At 52.9% G+C, this 15,413-nt stretch overlaps 1 protein-coding gene across 1 annotated transcript in view; it reads right to left on the reverse strand.

Moving 5' to 3' along the window:
- LOC143925134 (TGF-beta receptor type-2-like) overlaps nt 1-15,413 on the reverse strand; it is a 33,826-nt gene that overhangs the window by 4,332 nt on the left and 14,081 nt on the right. The window contains exons 4-5 of the mRNA XM_077449749.1: nt 6,235-6,376; nt 3,738-3,865 (exon numbers count right to left, since the gene is read on the reverse strand). Coding sequence (XP_077305875.1) covers nt 3,738-3,865; nt 6,235-6,376 — 270 coding nt within the window. The remainder of the gene's footprint in view (nt 1-3,737; nt 3,866-6,234; nt 6,377-15,413) is intronic.

Below are 15,413 nucleotides of genomic sequence, written 5' to 3' on the forward strand. Positions count from 1 at the left end.
TACTTACTGGATCTAGAGACCGAAAACTCCCCCCCGAGGCATAGAAACAAAAACTTACTTTAAAGAAACGGACCGCAACTCTTATATACCCACATCAAGCTGTCATCGTAGGCCCAGGATAAATAATATTCCTAGAGGACAGTTCATGCACATTAAAAAGAACTGCACTAGGAGTGAAGGACTTTGAGGTACAAACAGAAAGACTCACGAAGATGTTTTTGGATGAGGGAAAGCCTATTAAAGGACATAAATGTACTAAGTGATCGCACGAATGACCACATCAGGACCTGCATAGTCCAATGCCCCATACACACGGTCAGAAATTCAGACGGAAAAAGTCAGATCGGATTATGTTGTCGGAAAATCTGATCGCGCGTGGGCTCTGGCGGACTTTTTCTTTTCGGGATTTCCAACGGAAAAAGTTTGAGAGCTGGATCTAAAATTTTCCAACAACAAAATCCGATCAGACTTTTTCCAATCACGTGTAGAAAATTTCCGACGCACAAAGTGCCACGCATGCTCAGAAAAAAATTTGGGAGACAAAGGCTACTGGCCTCTACATAGTCCCGTACCGAACGATCGTTCCGAACGATCGGATTTTCCGACAACTTTGTTGCGACCGTGTGTATGCAAGAAAAGTTTCGGGCCAGAATCCGCTGGAAAAAATCCGAAGGATTTTGTGGTCGGAATGTCTGACCCTGTGTGTGTGTATGGGGCATTAGACTATTATCTACAACAGACTTTCTCAACCTTTTCAACACAGAGGAAGCCTGGAAATAATTCTCCGGTCTTGGGGAACCCTCTGCTAAAAATGAAAAATCTACAACTCATCCTACATTAGTGTGATGTCAATGAGAAGAATGCTTCTTACACTTGTGGTTATTGGGAACAGGGGCGGACTGACAACTCATGGGACCCCCGGGGCAATAGGAGATTATGGGGCCCCAGGGCAATAGAAGATTATGGGGCCACACAGTATACACACAGAATACACATACACACACTGAAAAGGTACTGGAGAGGTGGGGCAGCTATAATCTGGGGATTTAAAAAAAAAAAAACACAGATTTTTACATACTGTCCCTGGTTTTATTAAGGCTGGCAACCCTAATGGGGCCCCCTAGTGGCATAGGGCCCTCGGGCAGTGCCCCAATGGTCAGTCTGCCCCTGATTGGGAAGAATTACTTCCTTACAGATAACTAAAAAGATCAATGGTGTCTTTGAGAACTTACATGAGAGGTAGAAATTGGCCATTGCTCAGGGAACCCCCAGCAACCTTTAGAGGAACCCTGGTTTAGAAACCCTGATCTACAAAATAGAGATGTGGAGAGGATCATTAATAAATATTGGGGGGGGGTTCCTGAAACCAGACATACAACTAAAAGGAAGCTTGCCAGGCAAACCAAAGATTGTCTACAAACGTGCCCCAAATTTGAGGGATAAATTAGTGCATAATGTTCTTGAGTCACCTCCCCCCCCCCCCCCCGGGCCGATGATGTTTTGGGACATGAAGGGCTTACATAGTTGTGGCAGATGTTATAGTTGCACACGGGTTCCAAATAATTTTAGGAAATTGAGAACATTTATTAACAAACAGTCATACACTATTAGCCCTTGTACACACAGTTGGACATTTTCCGACAACAAAATCTGTCCGAAAACTGGTGTTGCATACACACGGTCGGACAAAGTTGTCGGAAAATCAGATCGTCCGTAACGTGACGACGTTATTTCGTTTACGACGGGACTACATTCAGGCTAGTAGCCAATAGCTTTGGTCTAGGAATTTGACCTGAGCATGCGTGGCACTTTGTCCGATCGGAATTCTCTACAAACGATCGGACAAAGTCCGATCGGATCATGCTGTCGGAAATTTTTTATAGCCCAGCTCTAAAAAACTTTGTTGGTTGGATATTCCGACGGAAACAGTCCGATGGAGCCCACACATGGTCGGATTATCCGACAACACGGTCCAATCGGACATTTTCCGTCAGAATGTCCGACCGTGTGTACAGGAGTTTGCTGCGTACAGAGTGCAGGGTACAGGAGTTTGCTGCGTACAGAGTGCAGGGTACAGGAGTTTGCTGCGTACACAGTGCAGAGTACAGGAGTTTGCTGCGTACAGAGTGCAGGGTACAGGAGTTTGCTGCGTACAGAGTGCAGGGTACAGGAGTTTGCTGCGTACAGAGTGCAGGGTACAGGAGTTTGCTGCGTACAGAGTGCAGGGTACAGGAGTTTGCTGCGTACAGAGGGCAACATCTGACCTCTGCAGCCTCCACTCACCTTCCATCCTCCCACCTCTGCCTCCACAGCCCTCAACCAAAAAAAAAACCTCACATCTGTGCTCTTTCCTACCTGCCCAGCTCTGGTACCTCCATGTGTATGAGGATCTCTGCGTCCAGCACCACAACACTGCAGCAAGTCCTCAAACAGCCTGCTCTCAGGCTGCCACCCGCTGGATAAAAAAACAAACAAACATAGCAGTCAGATGCTGTCAGGAACCTCCGGCACTGACAGGCCAACCGTGCATGCGCTCGGCTCGCAAACAGCCGGTGCTGCTAGAGGGACTGAGGAGGAGAGAGAGCGGGGGATGTTCCCTTGGAGATCGGCTGGCTGTGCATGCGCTCGCACAAAGCCGGTGTTCTGCGATATAGCGCCCGGTGTTGTGCCATATAGTGTCCGGCCATCATATAGTGTCCGCGCCGTACTGCGCTTGCGCAGTACAGAGCAGAAGGATCTTCGGAAAATCTCCAAAGATGAACGGCGCCTGTGCCGTGAGTCGCGGTGCAAGCCCCACCATCCAAGTGGACATAGGGCTGCCGATATTAGAGGGCCCCTCGCCGCGCTTCGGGCACGACCTCGCCGCGCTCGGCTCTTTTATATTCCAGCTCTACGTCCACTTGGATGGTGGGGATAGAACCTGGACTCACGGGGCAGACGCCGCTCATCTTCGGCTATTTTTGGAATCTGTGTGTCCTGTGTACTGAGCATGCGCAGTACACAGCGGACACTATCCGATGGGGGACATTATGTGATAGTACACCGGCGCTGTTTGTGTGACAGAGGATGTTTACTCTTGTTGTTTGGGAGACAAAAACCGCTGCGTGGGCCACATGTCAAGGCCCGGCGGGGCTGGATTCGGGCCGCAGGCCTTGTGTATGCCACCTGTGGTCTAGAGTGTGTGTGTATATATATATATACAGACAGGTAATCATTTATTAATAGTACATTTTTTACTCCCACTGACCATCAAGCCCGAGGCATTATTTACTTCTGCTGATTCTGGGGGAATTTTATACTCTCTCTAGCCCCAGCTCCCCCCCCCCCCCCCCAGGTTCACACTGGTGCGACTTGTCACATGACAAGTTAAAACACGTTCATTTCAATGGCGGCCGTTCCACTTAATGCGACTCAAGTCGCAGTGACTTTTAAAAGAGTTCCTGCTCTACTTTGATGCGACTTCAGCGAGTCCCATACACTCTAATGTCGCATGAAATTTGCAAAGCGAGTTGCTCTGGAAATGTTCTTTAGGTCATGTTCTCTCCTGAACGAATGTTATTTGCAGTGGTAAAATACCACATTATGGCCACTAGATGGTGCTGAGAAGCATAGGAAATACGGACCGCTTTGTAACAGGTAGATACAATGTAACAATTCTAGAGAACTAGGAAATAAATGTAAACTTTCTTCTATACTTTTCTCTATACATTTCGCCGTTTCTATGGAGATTGGCTCACCGGATCTCTCCGCCAGGAGTCGGGGATGTTTGGTCGTCCTCTTCCATGGAGCACAACGTCCCTCATGGTCTCCACACACGGATGTTCCCGTACCATTGAGCCAAACGGCAACTCATAATTCTTCACCTCTGCCAAAAAGAATGACCAGTCAAGAGATATAAAGAAGAAACACTGATGTCATATGGGGGGGGGGGGGCATGGATCACTCTGGTGTGTTTGGGGTGGTTATCATGTTGGAATACTGCCCTGCGGTCCAGTCTCTGAAGGGAGGGGATCATGCTCTGCTTCAGTATGTCACAGTACATGTTGGCATTCATGGTCCCCTCAATGATCTGTAGCCCCCCAGTGCCGGCAGCACTCATGCAGCCCCAGACCATGACACCCCCACCACCATGCCTGACTGTAGACAAGACACACTTGTCTTTGTCCTCCTCACCTGGTTGCCCCCACACACGCCTGACACCATCTGACACCAAATACCTTTATCTTGGTCTCATCAGACCACAGGACATGGTTCCAGTAATCCATCTCCTTAGTCTGCTTGTCTTCAGCAAACTGTTTGTGGTCTTTCTTGTGCATCATCTTTAGAAGAGGCTTCCTTCTGGGATGACAGCCATGCAGACCAATTTGATGCAGTGTGCGGCGTATGGTCTGAGCACTGACAGGCTGACCCCCCCCCTCCCCCCACCCCTACAACCTCTGCAGCAATGCTGGCAGCACTCATACATCTATTTCCCAAAGACAACCTCTGGATATGACGCTGAGCACGTGACCTCAACTTCTCTGGTGGACCATGGCGAGGCCTGTTCTGAGGGGAACCTGTCCTGTTATACCGCTGTATGGTCTTGGCCACTGTGCTGCAGCTCAGTTTCAGGGTCTTGGCAATCTTCTTATAGCCTAGGCCAGTGATGGCGAACCTCGGCACCCCAGATGTTTTGAAACTACATTTCCCATGATGCTCAACTACACTTCAGAGAGCATGAGCATCATGGGAAATGTAGTTCCAAAACATCTGGGGTGCCAAGGTTCGCCATCACTGGCCTAGGCCATCTTTATGTAGAGCAACAATTCTTATCTTCAGATCCTCAGAGAGAGCTTTGCCATGAGGTGCCATGTTGTACTTCCAGTGACCAGTATGAGAGAGTGAGAGCGATAACACCAAATTTAACACACCTGCTCCCCATTCACACCTGAGACCTCACTTTTATTTTTAACCCGTTCCTACTAACAATTTTGTTCACAAAACAAAAGCAGTGCAATGTGGGCAGACTTGCTGACAAATGAAAAAATTAGCAGAAAAACTGCGCCAACATTTTTAAAGAGAATTGCGTGGGGCCCCCTCAAAATCCATACCAAACCCTTACCGGAACATACAGCCCGGCAGGCCAGGAAAGGGGGTGGGGATGAGCCGGTGACCCCCCCATCCTGAACCATACCAGGAATCCCCCCCCCAAAGTACCTTGTCCCCATGTTAATGAGGACAAGGGTCTCTTCCCCACAACCCTTGCCCGGTGGTTGTGGGGGTGTGGGAGGTGACTTATCGGAACCCAGAAGCCCCTTTTAACAAGATCCCCCCTGCCCCCCATGTGAATGAGTATGCGGTACCCCTACCCATTCACCAAAACAGTGCAATGAAAATTAAAAACACAACAGTTTTTGACAATTCCTTTAGTTAAAAAATACTCAAAGAATAAATGCCCCTGAAGTCGATCTTAACTTCAATCACGATGAACGCCAGCTGTGACCCAATGAAGGCTCCTGCCGTCTGACCGTTCTTAAATAACTAAGGGGCAGGGCCACCAGATGACATCACCGGGTGACTCCACCTACTTGTGACAGCATCAACTCGGTAGCAGGGGCCTTCGTCGGTGGGGCAGAGCTCTTTTTCTTTATTTTGTCGGGTTGGCCGTTCATTGTGATTGACATTGGTGGATGTACTTTGAGTACTATGTACCCCATACTTACTCACATGGTGGGGAGGGACCCTTGTTAAATGGGCTTTCAGATTCAAATAAGTCACCCCAGACAACCACTCTGCCATGTTGAGGGTATGTGTCCTGGTATGGTTCAGGGTGAGAGGGCCGCTCACTTGTCCCCCCCTTTTCCTGGGCTGCATGCTCAGATAAGGGTTTGCTATGGATTTTGGTGGGGACCCCCACGCAATTTTTTTTTTATTCTGGAATGAGGTTCACCTTAAGATCCATACCGGACCCAATGGGCCTGGTATGGATTGGGGGGGCACAGATTTTTTTTTTTTTTCTAGTTTTTTTTTTAGTTGTGCTAGAAGGAAAGGGAATGATGTCACACACTGTACTTTTTTGATTCGCAGTACATTGAAAAAAAAACATTGAAGTCGCGCTTAAATTGAACCAAATCGCACCACTTTGAAGTCGCACGCGGTGTGAACGAGTACTTCATCTAATTCCCATGCATTTATTGTAGATTGCTGGATAAACACTATAAAATACAACAATGTACATGGTAGGACGATGCTCACCTCCGATGGCGTCACACCTAGATGCCACTTCCCACAGGACTAGGGACAGCGAGTAAACGTCCATCTGCTTGAAGGACTCGAGGTCTTCCAGATTCACCCGAGACTCCAGAACTTCAGGGGCCATATACCGCGCCGTCCCAACCTGGGAAATACATAGAATATTATACACTGGGCCCTCAGGAGGCATCTTCTCAGCTTGTGGTTCAGGGGTGTTGCTAGAGCCCAGTAGACCCCTTTTGGAAACATTTGGGGTATAAAGGTGCAAAGTTAGGAGGACTTTTTGTTTTGTTCATTTTATTCTTCCCTTTTGACTTACTTTGCTGTTCCTCTCTTTTTTTCCACCAGTCTCTCTCTTCCTCTCCCATATATCTGTGAAGGTTCTCATTTATCCAGGTCATGGTGTAGCACAGGGGGTCTCCAAACTTTTTGTGCAAAGGGCCAGTTAAATGACCTTTCAGGTTTTAGGGGAGCCGGAACTGTGGCCATTGGGAGCAGAAAATGCCTCGGCATCAGTGGAAGAAAACAATGCCCCGCCATTGGTGTCAGTTGAAAGGGGTAGTGCCCCAAAGGCCAGATCAAGGCAACCAAAGGGCCACATCCAGCCCTCGGGCCACAATTTGGAGACCCCCTGGTATAGCAGGTAATAGTTTTCCTACTCCTTAAAGAGGAAGTAAACCCTGATGGGTTTACTTCCTCTTTGATTCCCTGCAAAGGTAAAGCATAAAGGACTACTATGCATCGCATCGCATCGCATAGTAGGTCATTATGTGTCACTTACCTGACACAGGAGCCAGCGAAGTCACCGCTGTCACCTGTAGTTCCGAGCGTCCATCTTCTTGGTGGGTCTCGCTGCTCCGGCGCTGTGATTCGCCGGAGCAGCGATGATGTCACTCCCGCGCAATGCGCATGGGAGCCGACACTCGCGGCATATCGCCGCGATCTGCGGCTTACCCAGTGCGCCTGCGCGCCGCTGTCTATGGCGCATGCGCTGTAGACAGCGGTGGCTGTCTTCGGGCAAATATCTCCTAAACCGTGTAGGTTTAGGAGATATTTCTTGGACCTACAGGTAAGCCTTAATCTAGGCCTGAATCTAGGCTTACCTGTAGGTCAAAGTGGTTTGTAAGGGTTTACAACTACTTTAAAGCGGGAGTCCGCGGGGACTCCGCGTTTTTATTTTTTATTTTTAAAGTCAGCAGCTACAAATACTGCAGCTGCTGACTTTTAAAATAATGACACTTACCTGTCCAGCGCGCCCGCGATGTCGGCACCCGAAGCCAATCTCTAGATCGACACTCGAGTGCTGCCGCCGCCATCTTGGGTATGGGAATCAGGAAATGGAGCCTTTCGGCTTCATTTCCCGGTTCCCTACTGCGCATGCGTGAGCCGCGCTGCGCAATGAGGACGGTCCCCGCTGCCTCTGGGATCTGTGTGTTTCCCAGCAGGCAGCGGGGCACTTGCGGAAGGGGGCGGGCACTTGCGGAAAGGGGCGTAATGTACGCCCCTTTCCGCAGAGAGCTAGCCCGGAAGTGGGTGCAGTTACCTGGATTATCCAGGTAACTGCACCCCCCTCCCCCCTGAAAGGTGCCAAATGTGGCGCCGGAGGGGGGGAGGAATCCGATGAGCGGAAGGTCCATTTTAGGGTGGACCTCCGCTTTAAGAAAAAGGGAAATCCTTTTGAGGACAATGAGGTCCAGGTTTTGAACAGAGGACAACTGCTTTGCAATAAGTGTTAAAGAGGCCATCTACGCCAAAAATGGACCAACCATCATGGAACAGAAGTGGAGGCCTTCCACACCATCTGACTTTTTGCTATTTTAACATCTCCACCCTGGTGATTTGACATCATTTTACATTTTCAGTCAAGTGAATAGAATGATCAACACCTACGCAGACTCCCTGCTGACCAGGATGGGATTCTATAACTAGAAGAAGATGGTCCCACAACGTTCAAACTTCCCATCCTGTTCTTGGACAATCGGCATTCGCCCTGACACATTCCATAGTGACTGGATGAAGGTGTTGATGCTACCTGTAGATATAAGTACTGGGGTCAGAACTACAAGCTGACAACTGCAAAGGTGTTGGTACTTGTAGTTTCCCATTCACAGAATTTTTTTCATAGGTGTATTTTAAATGATAGAGACAGAATATTAACCAAAAAAAAAACACATTATACAAATGTTATAAATGAAGTTGCAGTTCAGGGAGTAAAATAAGTATTTTATCCCCTACCTACCAACAATAATTCTGCCCCCCATAGACTGGCTACAGTAGGTGCTCATGTGGTACACAGATTAGTCCTGTCAATGTTGGGCCACTTTCACACTGTTCAGGTCCGCCTGTCAGTTTTGACGGCGGACCTGAATGGGCGCTCCATGCTAGTCTATGAGATGACGGATGTCAGCGGTGACATGTCCACTGACATCCGACCCGGTCCGATCCGCCAAAAGGGATTGTTCCCAGCATCCTCAAACAAGGCATCGTCAAACCTCTACTCAAGAAACCAAACCTGGACCCTCAGGATCCAAACAACCGTAGGCCGATTACAAGCCTCAACACCATTTCTAAGATCATGGAGAAAGCTGTATTACATCAGCTACAACTTCACCTGGATACTCACAAACTCCTGGACCCGCTGCAATCAGGCTTCCGCCCGGGTCATGGAACAGAAACAGCTCTCCTCAAGATTTGGGATGACGCCCTCGAAGCGGCAGATGACGGAGAGCCGTGTCTCCTCGTACTGCTAGACCTAAGTGCAGCGTTTGATACAGTAGATCACAATACTCTACTCGTCCGCCTCACAGAAGTAGCCGGAGTCCAAGACATAGATCTCGGACTTGGTGAGAGGAGACGAGTGCTGGAGAGATTATTCACAAATGGAAGAAATACAAAATAACCATCAATCCTCCTCGGTCTGGAGCTCCATGGAAGATTTCTCCTCATGGGGTGAGGATGGTCATGAGAAAAGTGAGGGATCCGCCCAGAACTACACGGGAGGAGCTTGTGAAGGATCTCAAGTCAGTTTGGACCACAGTCACCAAACAAACCATTGGTAACACCATACACCGCCATGGATTGAAATCCTGTAGCCCCCACACGGTCCCCCTCCTCAGGAAGACACATGTACAGGTCCCCCTCCTCAGGAAGACACATGTACAGGTCCCCCTCCTCAGGAAGACACATGTACAGGTCCCCCTCCTCAGGAAGACACATGTACAGGTCCCCCTCCTCAGGAAGACACATATGGACGGGTCCCCCTCCTCAGGAAGACACATGTACAGGTCCCCCTCCTCAGGAAGACACATGTACAGGTCCTCCTCCTCAGGAAGACACATGTACAGGTCCTCCTCCTCAGGAAGACACATGTACAGGACCCCCTCCTCAGGAAGACACATGTACGGGTCCCCCTCCTCAGGAAGACACATGTACGGGTCCCCCTCCTCAGGAAGACACATGTACGGGTCCCCCTCCTCAGGAAGACACATGTACAGGTCCCCCTCCTCAGGAAGACACATGTACAGGTCCCCCTCCTCAGGAAGACACATGTACAGGTCCCCCTCCTCAGGAAGACACATGTACAGGTCCCCCTCCTCAGGAAGACACATGTACAGGTCCCCCTCCTCAGGAAGACACATGTACAGGTCCTCCTCCTCAGGAAGACACATGTACAGGTCCTCCTCCTCAGGAAGACACATGTACAGGACCCCCTCCTCAGGAAGACACATGTACGGGTCCCCCTCCTCAGGAAGACACATGTACGGGTCCCCCTCCTCAGGAAGACACATGTACGGGTCCCCCTCCTCAGGAAGACACATGTACAGGTCCCCCTCCTCAGGAAGACACATGTACAGGTCCCCCTCCTCAGGAAGACACATGTACAGGTCCCCCTCCTCAGGAAGACACATGTACAGGTCCCCCTCCTCAGGAAGACACATGTACAGGTCCCCCTCCTCAGGAAGACACATGTACGGGTCCCCCTCCTCAGGAAGACACATGTACGGGTCCCCCTCCTCAGGAAGACACATGTACGGGTCCCCCTCCTCAGGAAGACACATGTACGGGTCCCCCTCCTCAGGAAGACACATGTACGGGTCCCCCTCCTCAGGAAGACACATGTACGGGTCCCCCTCCTCAGGAAGACACATGTACAAGCCCCCCTCCTCAGGAAGACACATGTACAAGTCCCCCTCCTCAGGAAGACACATGTACAGGTCCCCCTCCTCAGGAAGACACATGGACAGGTCCCCCTCCTCAGGAAGACACATGGACAGGTCCCCCTCCTCAGGAAGACACATGTACAGGTCCACCTCCTCAGGAAAACACATGTACAGGTCCCCCTCCTCAGGAAGAGACATGTACAGGTCCCCCTCCTCAGGAAGGCACATGTAGAGGTCCCCCTCCTCAGCAAGACACATGGACAGGTCCCCCTCCTCAGGAAGACACGTGTACAGGTCCTCCTCCTCAGGAAGACACATGTACAGGTCCCCCTCAGGAAGACACATGTACAGGTCCTCCTCCTCAGGAAGACACATGTACAGGTCCTCCTCCTCCTCAGGAAGACACATGGACAGGTCCCCCTCAGGAAGACACATGTACAGGTCCCCCTCCTCAGGAAGACACATGTACAGGTCCCCCTCCTCAGGAAGACACATGGACAGGTCCTCCTCCTCAGGAAGACACATAGACAGGTCCTCCTCCTCAGGAAGACACATGTACGGGTTCCCCTCCTCAGGAAGACACATGTACAGGTCCTCCTCACAGGTCCTCCTCCTCAGGAAGACACATGGACAGGTCCTCCTCCTCAGGAAGACACATGGACAGGTCCTCCTCCTCAGGAAGACACATGGACAGGTCCTCCTCCTCAGGAAGACACATGTACGGGTTCCCCTCCTCAGGAAGACACATGTACAGGTCCTCCTCCTCAGGAAGACACATGGACAGGTCCTCCTCCTCAGGAAGACACATGTACAGGTCCCCCTCCTCAGGAAGACACATGGACAGGTCCTCCTCCTCAGGAAGACACATGGACAGGTCCCCCTCCTCAGGAAGACACATGTACAGGTCCATCTGAAGTTTGCCAATGAACATCTAAATGATTCAGAGAAGGATTGGGGAGAAAGTTCTGTGGTCAGATGAGACCATAATCGAGCCCTTTGGCATCAACTCGACTCACCGTGTTTGGAGGAAGAAAAATTACCCTAAGAACACCATCCCTACAGAGAGGACCGGAGCGGGACGGACCATGGGGAAGGATAGAGGAGGGCCGGGCATGACCGTGTGTCTAGTGACACACGAAGGGGTGGGATTTGAATGTAGAGGCGGGGCCGAAGGAAGGGGAGCGGCCATTTAAAGGAAGGGGGCGGAGCCGGGGAACGGGCAGTGCGGAAGGAGGAAGACACGGGGAGGCAGTTTTTTCACTGCTCCTCGTTTTGTTCTCGTGCGGCCATGGCGGACGTGGAGGCGCTTTTGGAGCAACTTCGAGCGGCGGTTTCATCCCGGGGACCGGACTGGCTGCATCGGCAGGTGGCGGCAGCGTTGGACGGGTCCGTGGACCAGGAGGAGCGACCGGGAGGCTCGGACGGCGGCAGACCGGCGGCACGTGGGCGGATCTCCAGGCCGCCGACAAGGTATTCACCTGGGACTGTGGGGGGGCCTTCAAGACTGTCCAGGAGCCCACGGGGGGAGCACTCCTCCCCCCCTGCGAAGAGGAGCCAGCCACTGCATGTGGAGGGGTTTGGGCGGCCTGCAGGCCGCGGACATGCGGGAGGGGGCGGGGCCACGGACTTACATGGCGGGCCTTTGCCAGGCCCGAGCGGGACCAGATACAACGTGGGTTTGACTGCTGCAGCCCTGCAGGGGCCTGGGGGGGCTTCCAGACGGAGGGTCAGGCGCCCTGCGGCTGCCGGAAGGGTGGCCGTCAGCAAGGGGGCTTCCGCGGGGGTGTCTCCCCCGGCCGCTCTGCACGTAGCGGGGGGGGGGGGTGGACGGCAGGACCCCCCGCACGGCTCGTGTACATGGACGCACGGCCGCGGATGTACGAGGCAGGACCGGAGTTACCCCACCAGCAGCCCTACAGGAGACGAGGGGGGCGGGCAAACGGGCTCCTCCTGGCACGGCCAGGAAGGGGGCCTTTGCGGCCAGGGGTCCACCAGTGACGATCCCCCCGGCAGCCCTGCACGGGTCGCGGGGGGCTGACGGAAGGAGAAGCGATGGGACAGCCGCTGGGGGCCGAGCGGGCGGGGGTAGGGCCAGTCCAGAGGGGGGGCGAAGACTGTCAAGTGACCGGGTGCGGGCATCACGGAGCAGGAGCGGTGCCCGGACCGGCCCGCCTGCCAGCAGAGCCGAGAGACAGCCGGTCCCGCTGGACAGCGGGGGGGCAGCTGACGGTCAGCAAGGGGCATGGAGCAGCCCGCCTTCCAGGGGCCCCTCGCCAAGGGGGTCGCCGTGTGCGGAGGAATTGGCCGGTGCGAGCAGATCGGAGGGGGAGCTGTCGGAGGAGGAGGAGGTGCCCAGTCGACCGATCACGTCCAGGGAGGTCCGAACAGCGGCTGTGGGGAGACCGCCCAGTCAGCCCGGTAAGTCGACTGACAATGTTAATTTCACTACTGCTTTGAAGGGTTTGTTAGATTCTGTGTCGGTGGGGGGGGGAGTGAAGGGGACTCCCGCGCCGCCGCTGGCTACCTCTGCCCAGACGCGGGGCGGGAGTGGGCCCGACGGGGTGGCGGGGGGCCAGATGCACGAACTGTTGGAGGGTTTGCGGGTTCTGGTGGGCCGTTTTGCTGGTAGCCCGGTTCTGGATCCCGTGGTGGGGCGAGGTGTCGACTGCGTGGACCAGGTCGGCGGTGCGACTACGGGGGTCGCCGACGGGGTGCTCAGTGAGGGGTCGGGGACGATTCCCGTGGGCAGTCCGGCGCCGGGTGTTTCGGATAAGGTGAGTACGGCGGATTCGCCAGGCACGGAGAAGACGGCGAGGTCGGACATTGTGAGGATCGCCAATGCGGCTCGGTGCGAGGTATATGTATGCTTTGAGGGACCATTGGGGGCGCATTTAAAACAGGAGGTGAGGGAAAAAATCTGGAAGGGGGAGTATGTGGAAATTTTCTCCTTGTTGCCCCTGGAAAAGTTCAACCTGGATAGGGTTAAGCCTGATGATACGAAGAAGGAGGATGAGGAGAAGCGTCGGTACCGTCTAATCCCACGCACGTTTGCTAACTGGCTCCAAGCGTTCGCTATTTTGGCAAGCGTCATCGGGGAAAAGAGTCCCGAACATTGTTCGGCCTTATTTTGTTACATGGACGCGGTGGGGGAGGCCTATCGGGTTTATGGTGGCACGGCGTGGCTTCGCTACGACGAGCAGTTCCGTCAACGCAGGGCGGTGCGACCGGCCTTGCGTTGGGACCACAAGGACATTAGCCTCTGGATGAGGTTAATGGCGTCGGCGAGGACCCCTGATCGGCCATTTCAAGGGGGGGCCGGGAGTAGCCACTCTTCGGGACTGTCGGACGAAAAAAAATGGGGAGTGTGCTGGCAGTTCAACGAGGGCTCCTGCAAGTTTGGTGGTGCCTGCAAGTTCAAACACGAGTGTTCGGGCTGCGGGGGAGGACACGCACTCGCGCGGTGTTTTAAAAAGGGAAAACGTGCCGGAGAGCCTTCGCACAAGAGGGACGACGCCGGTGATGTGGGAAAGGATGGTTCCTTTCCTAAATAGGTACCCGGATAGGGCGGCAGCGGGGTTGCTCTACGCCGGTTTTCGGCATGGGTTTAAGATCCCGTGTGCGTTGTCGGTGGTGCCCCCGCTGGCGAGGAATTTGAAGTCGGCTTTGGAGCACCCAGCGGTGGTTTCTGAGAAGCTGGCTAAGGAGGTGGCCTTGGGGAGAATGGCGGGGCCTTTTGCGACGAGACCGTTAGCCGAGTTGGTGGTGTCGCCGTTGGGTGTGGTTCCCAAAAAGGAGCCCTACAAGTTTCGGTTGATTCACCACTTGTCATTCCCGAAGGGGGGGTCGGTTAATGACTTCATTGACCCGGAGGCTTGTACGGTGTCCTATACGTCGTTTGATGCGGCGGTCCGCTGGGTTAGGCGTTACGGTCGTGGGGCGTTGATGGCGAAGTCTGACGTGGAATCTGCGTTTCGACTTTTGCCAGTTCACCCTGATAGTTTTCATTTGCTGGGTTGTTGTTGGCAGGACCGGTTCTATGTAGATAGATGTTTACCGATGGGTTGTTCCATTTCCTGCGCGATGTTTGAGGCGTTTAGCTCCTTTTTAGAGTGGGTGGTTCGGGACGTGGCAGGTGTTGACTCCGTCATCCACTACTTGGATGATTTTCTCTGTGTGGGCCCTCCTTCTAATGTGTGTGCGATTCTGCTGTCTACGTTGCAGCACATTGCGGAGAGATTTCGGGTGCCTTTGGCAGCTGATAAGACGGAGGGCCCGCGTACAGAGCTGAGCTTCTTGGGCATAGTGATTGACTCCATGGCGATGGAGTGCAGATTGCCGGAGGGGAAGCTCAGGGACTTGCAGAGGGAAATTCGGGAGATTCACGGTTGTAAGAAGGTTCGGTTGCGTGCTTTGCAATCGTTGTTAGGAAAATTGAATTTTGCGTGTAGGATCATTCCCATGGGGAGGATATTTTGTCGCAGGCTGTCGGCGGCCACGGCTGGGGTGCGGTCTCCTACACACTTCATTAGATTGACTAGGGAGCATAGGGAAGACCTTTTGGTGTGGTATCGATTCCTGACCGAGTACAATGGCAAGTCAGTGTGGATGTCGGGCCCAGTGAGCAACTTCGACGTGGAATTGGTTACTGACGCCGCGGGATCCACAGGATACGGAGCATTCTTTCAAGGGCACTGGAGCGCGGAGCCGTGGCCGCGATCTTGGGTGGAAGCGGGTTTCCTTAAGAATTTGGTGCTGCTGGAACTTTTTCCGGTGGTACTGGCCTTGGAACTGTGGGGGCAGGCTTGCCGGAACTTGAAATTGCGGCTCAATTGCGATAATATGGGGGTTGTGCAGGTGATCAACAGCATGTCGGCGTCTTCACAACCCGTCATACGGCTGATGCGGCAGTTGGTGTTGCGATGCTTGCAGTTGAACATTTTGCTTTATGCTGTGCATATCCCGGGGGTTGATAATGCCCTGGCTGATTCTTTGTCTCGGTTCCAGTGGGACAGGTTCAGGACT

This window comes from Lithobates pipiens, unplaced genomic scaffold (genome assembly GCF_037356315.1).
Source record: "Lithobates pipiens isolate NorthernLeopardFrog02 unplaced genomic scaffold, aLitPip1_a1.2 Scaffold_22, whole genome shotgun sequence".
NCBI classification, from domain to species: domain Eukaryota; kingdom Metazoa; phylum Chordata; class Amphibia; order Anura; family Ranidae; genus Lithobates; species Lithobates pipiens.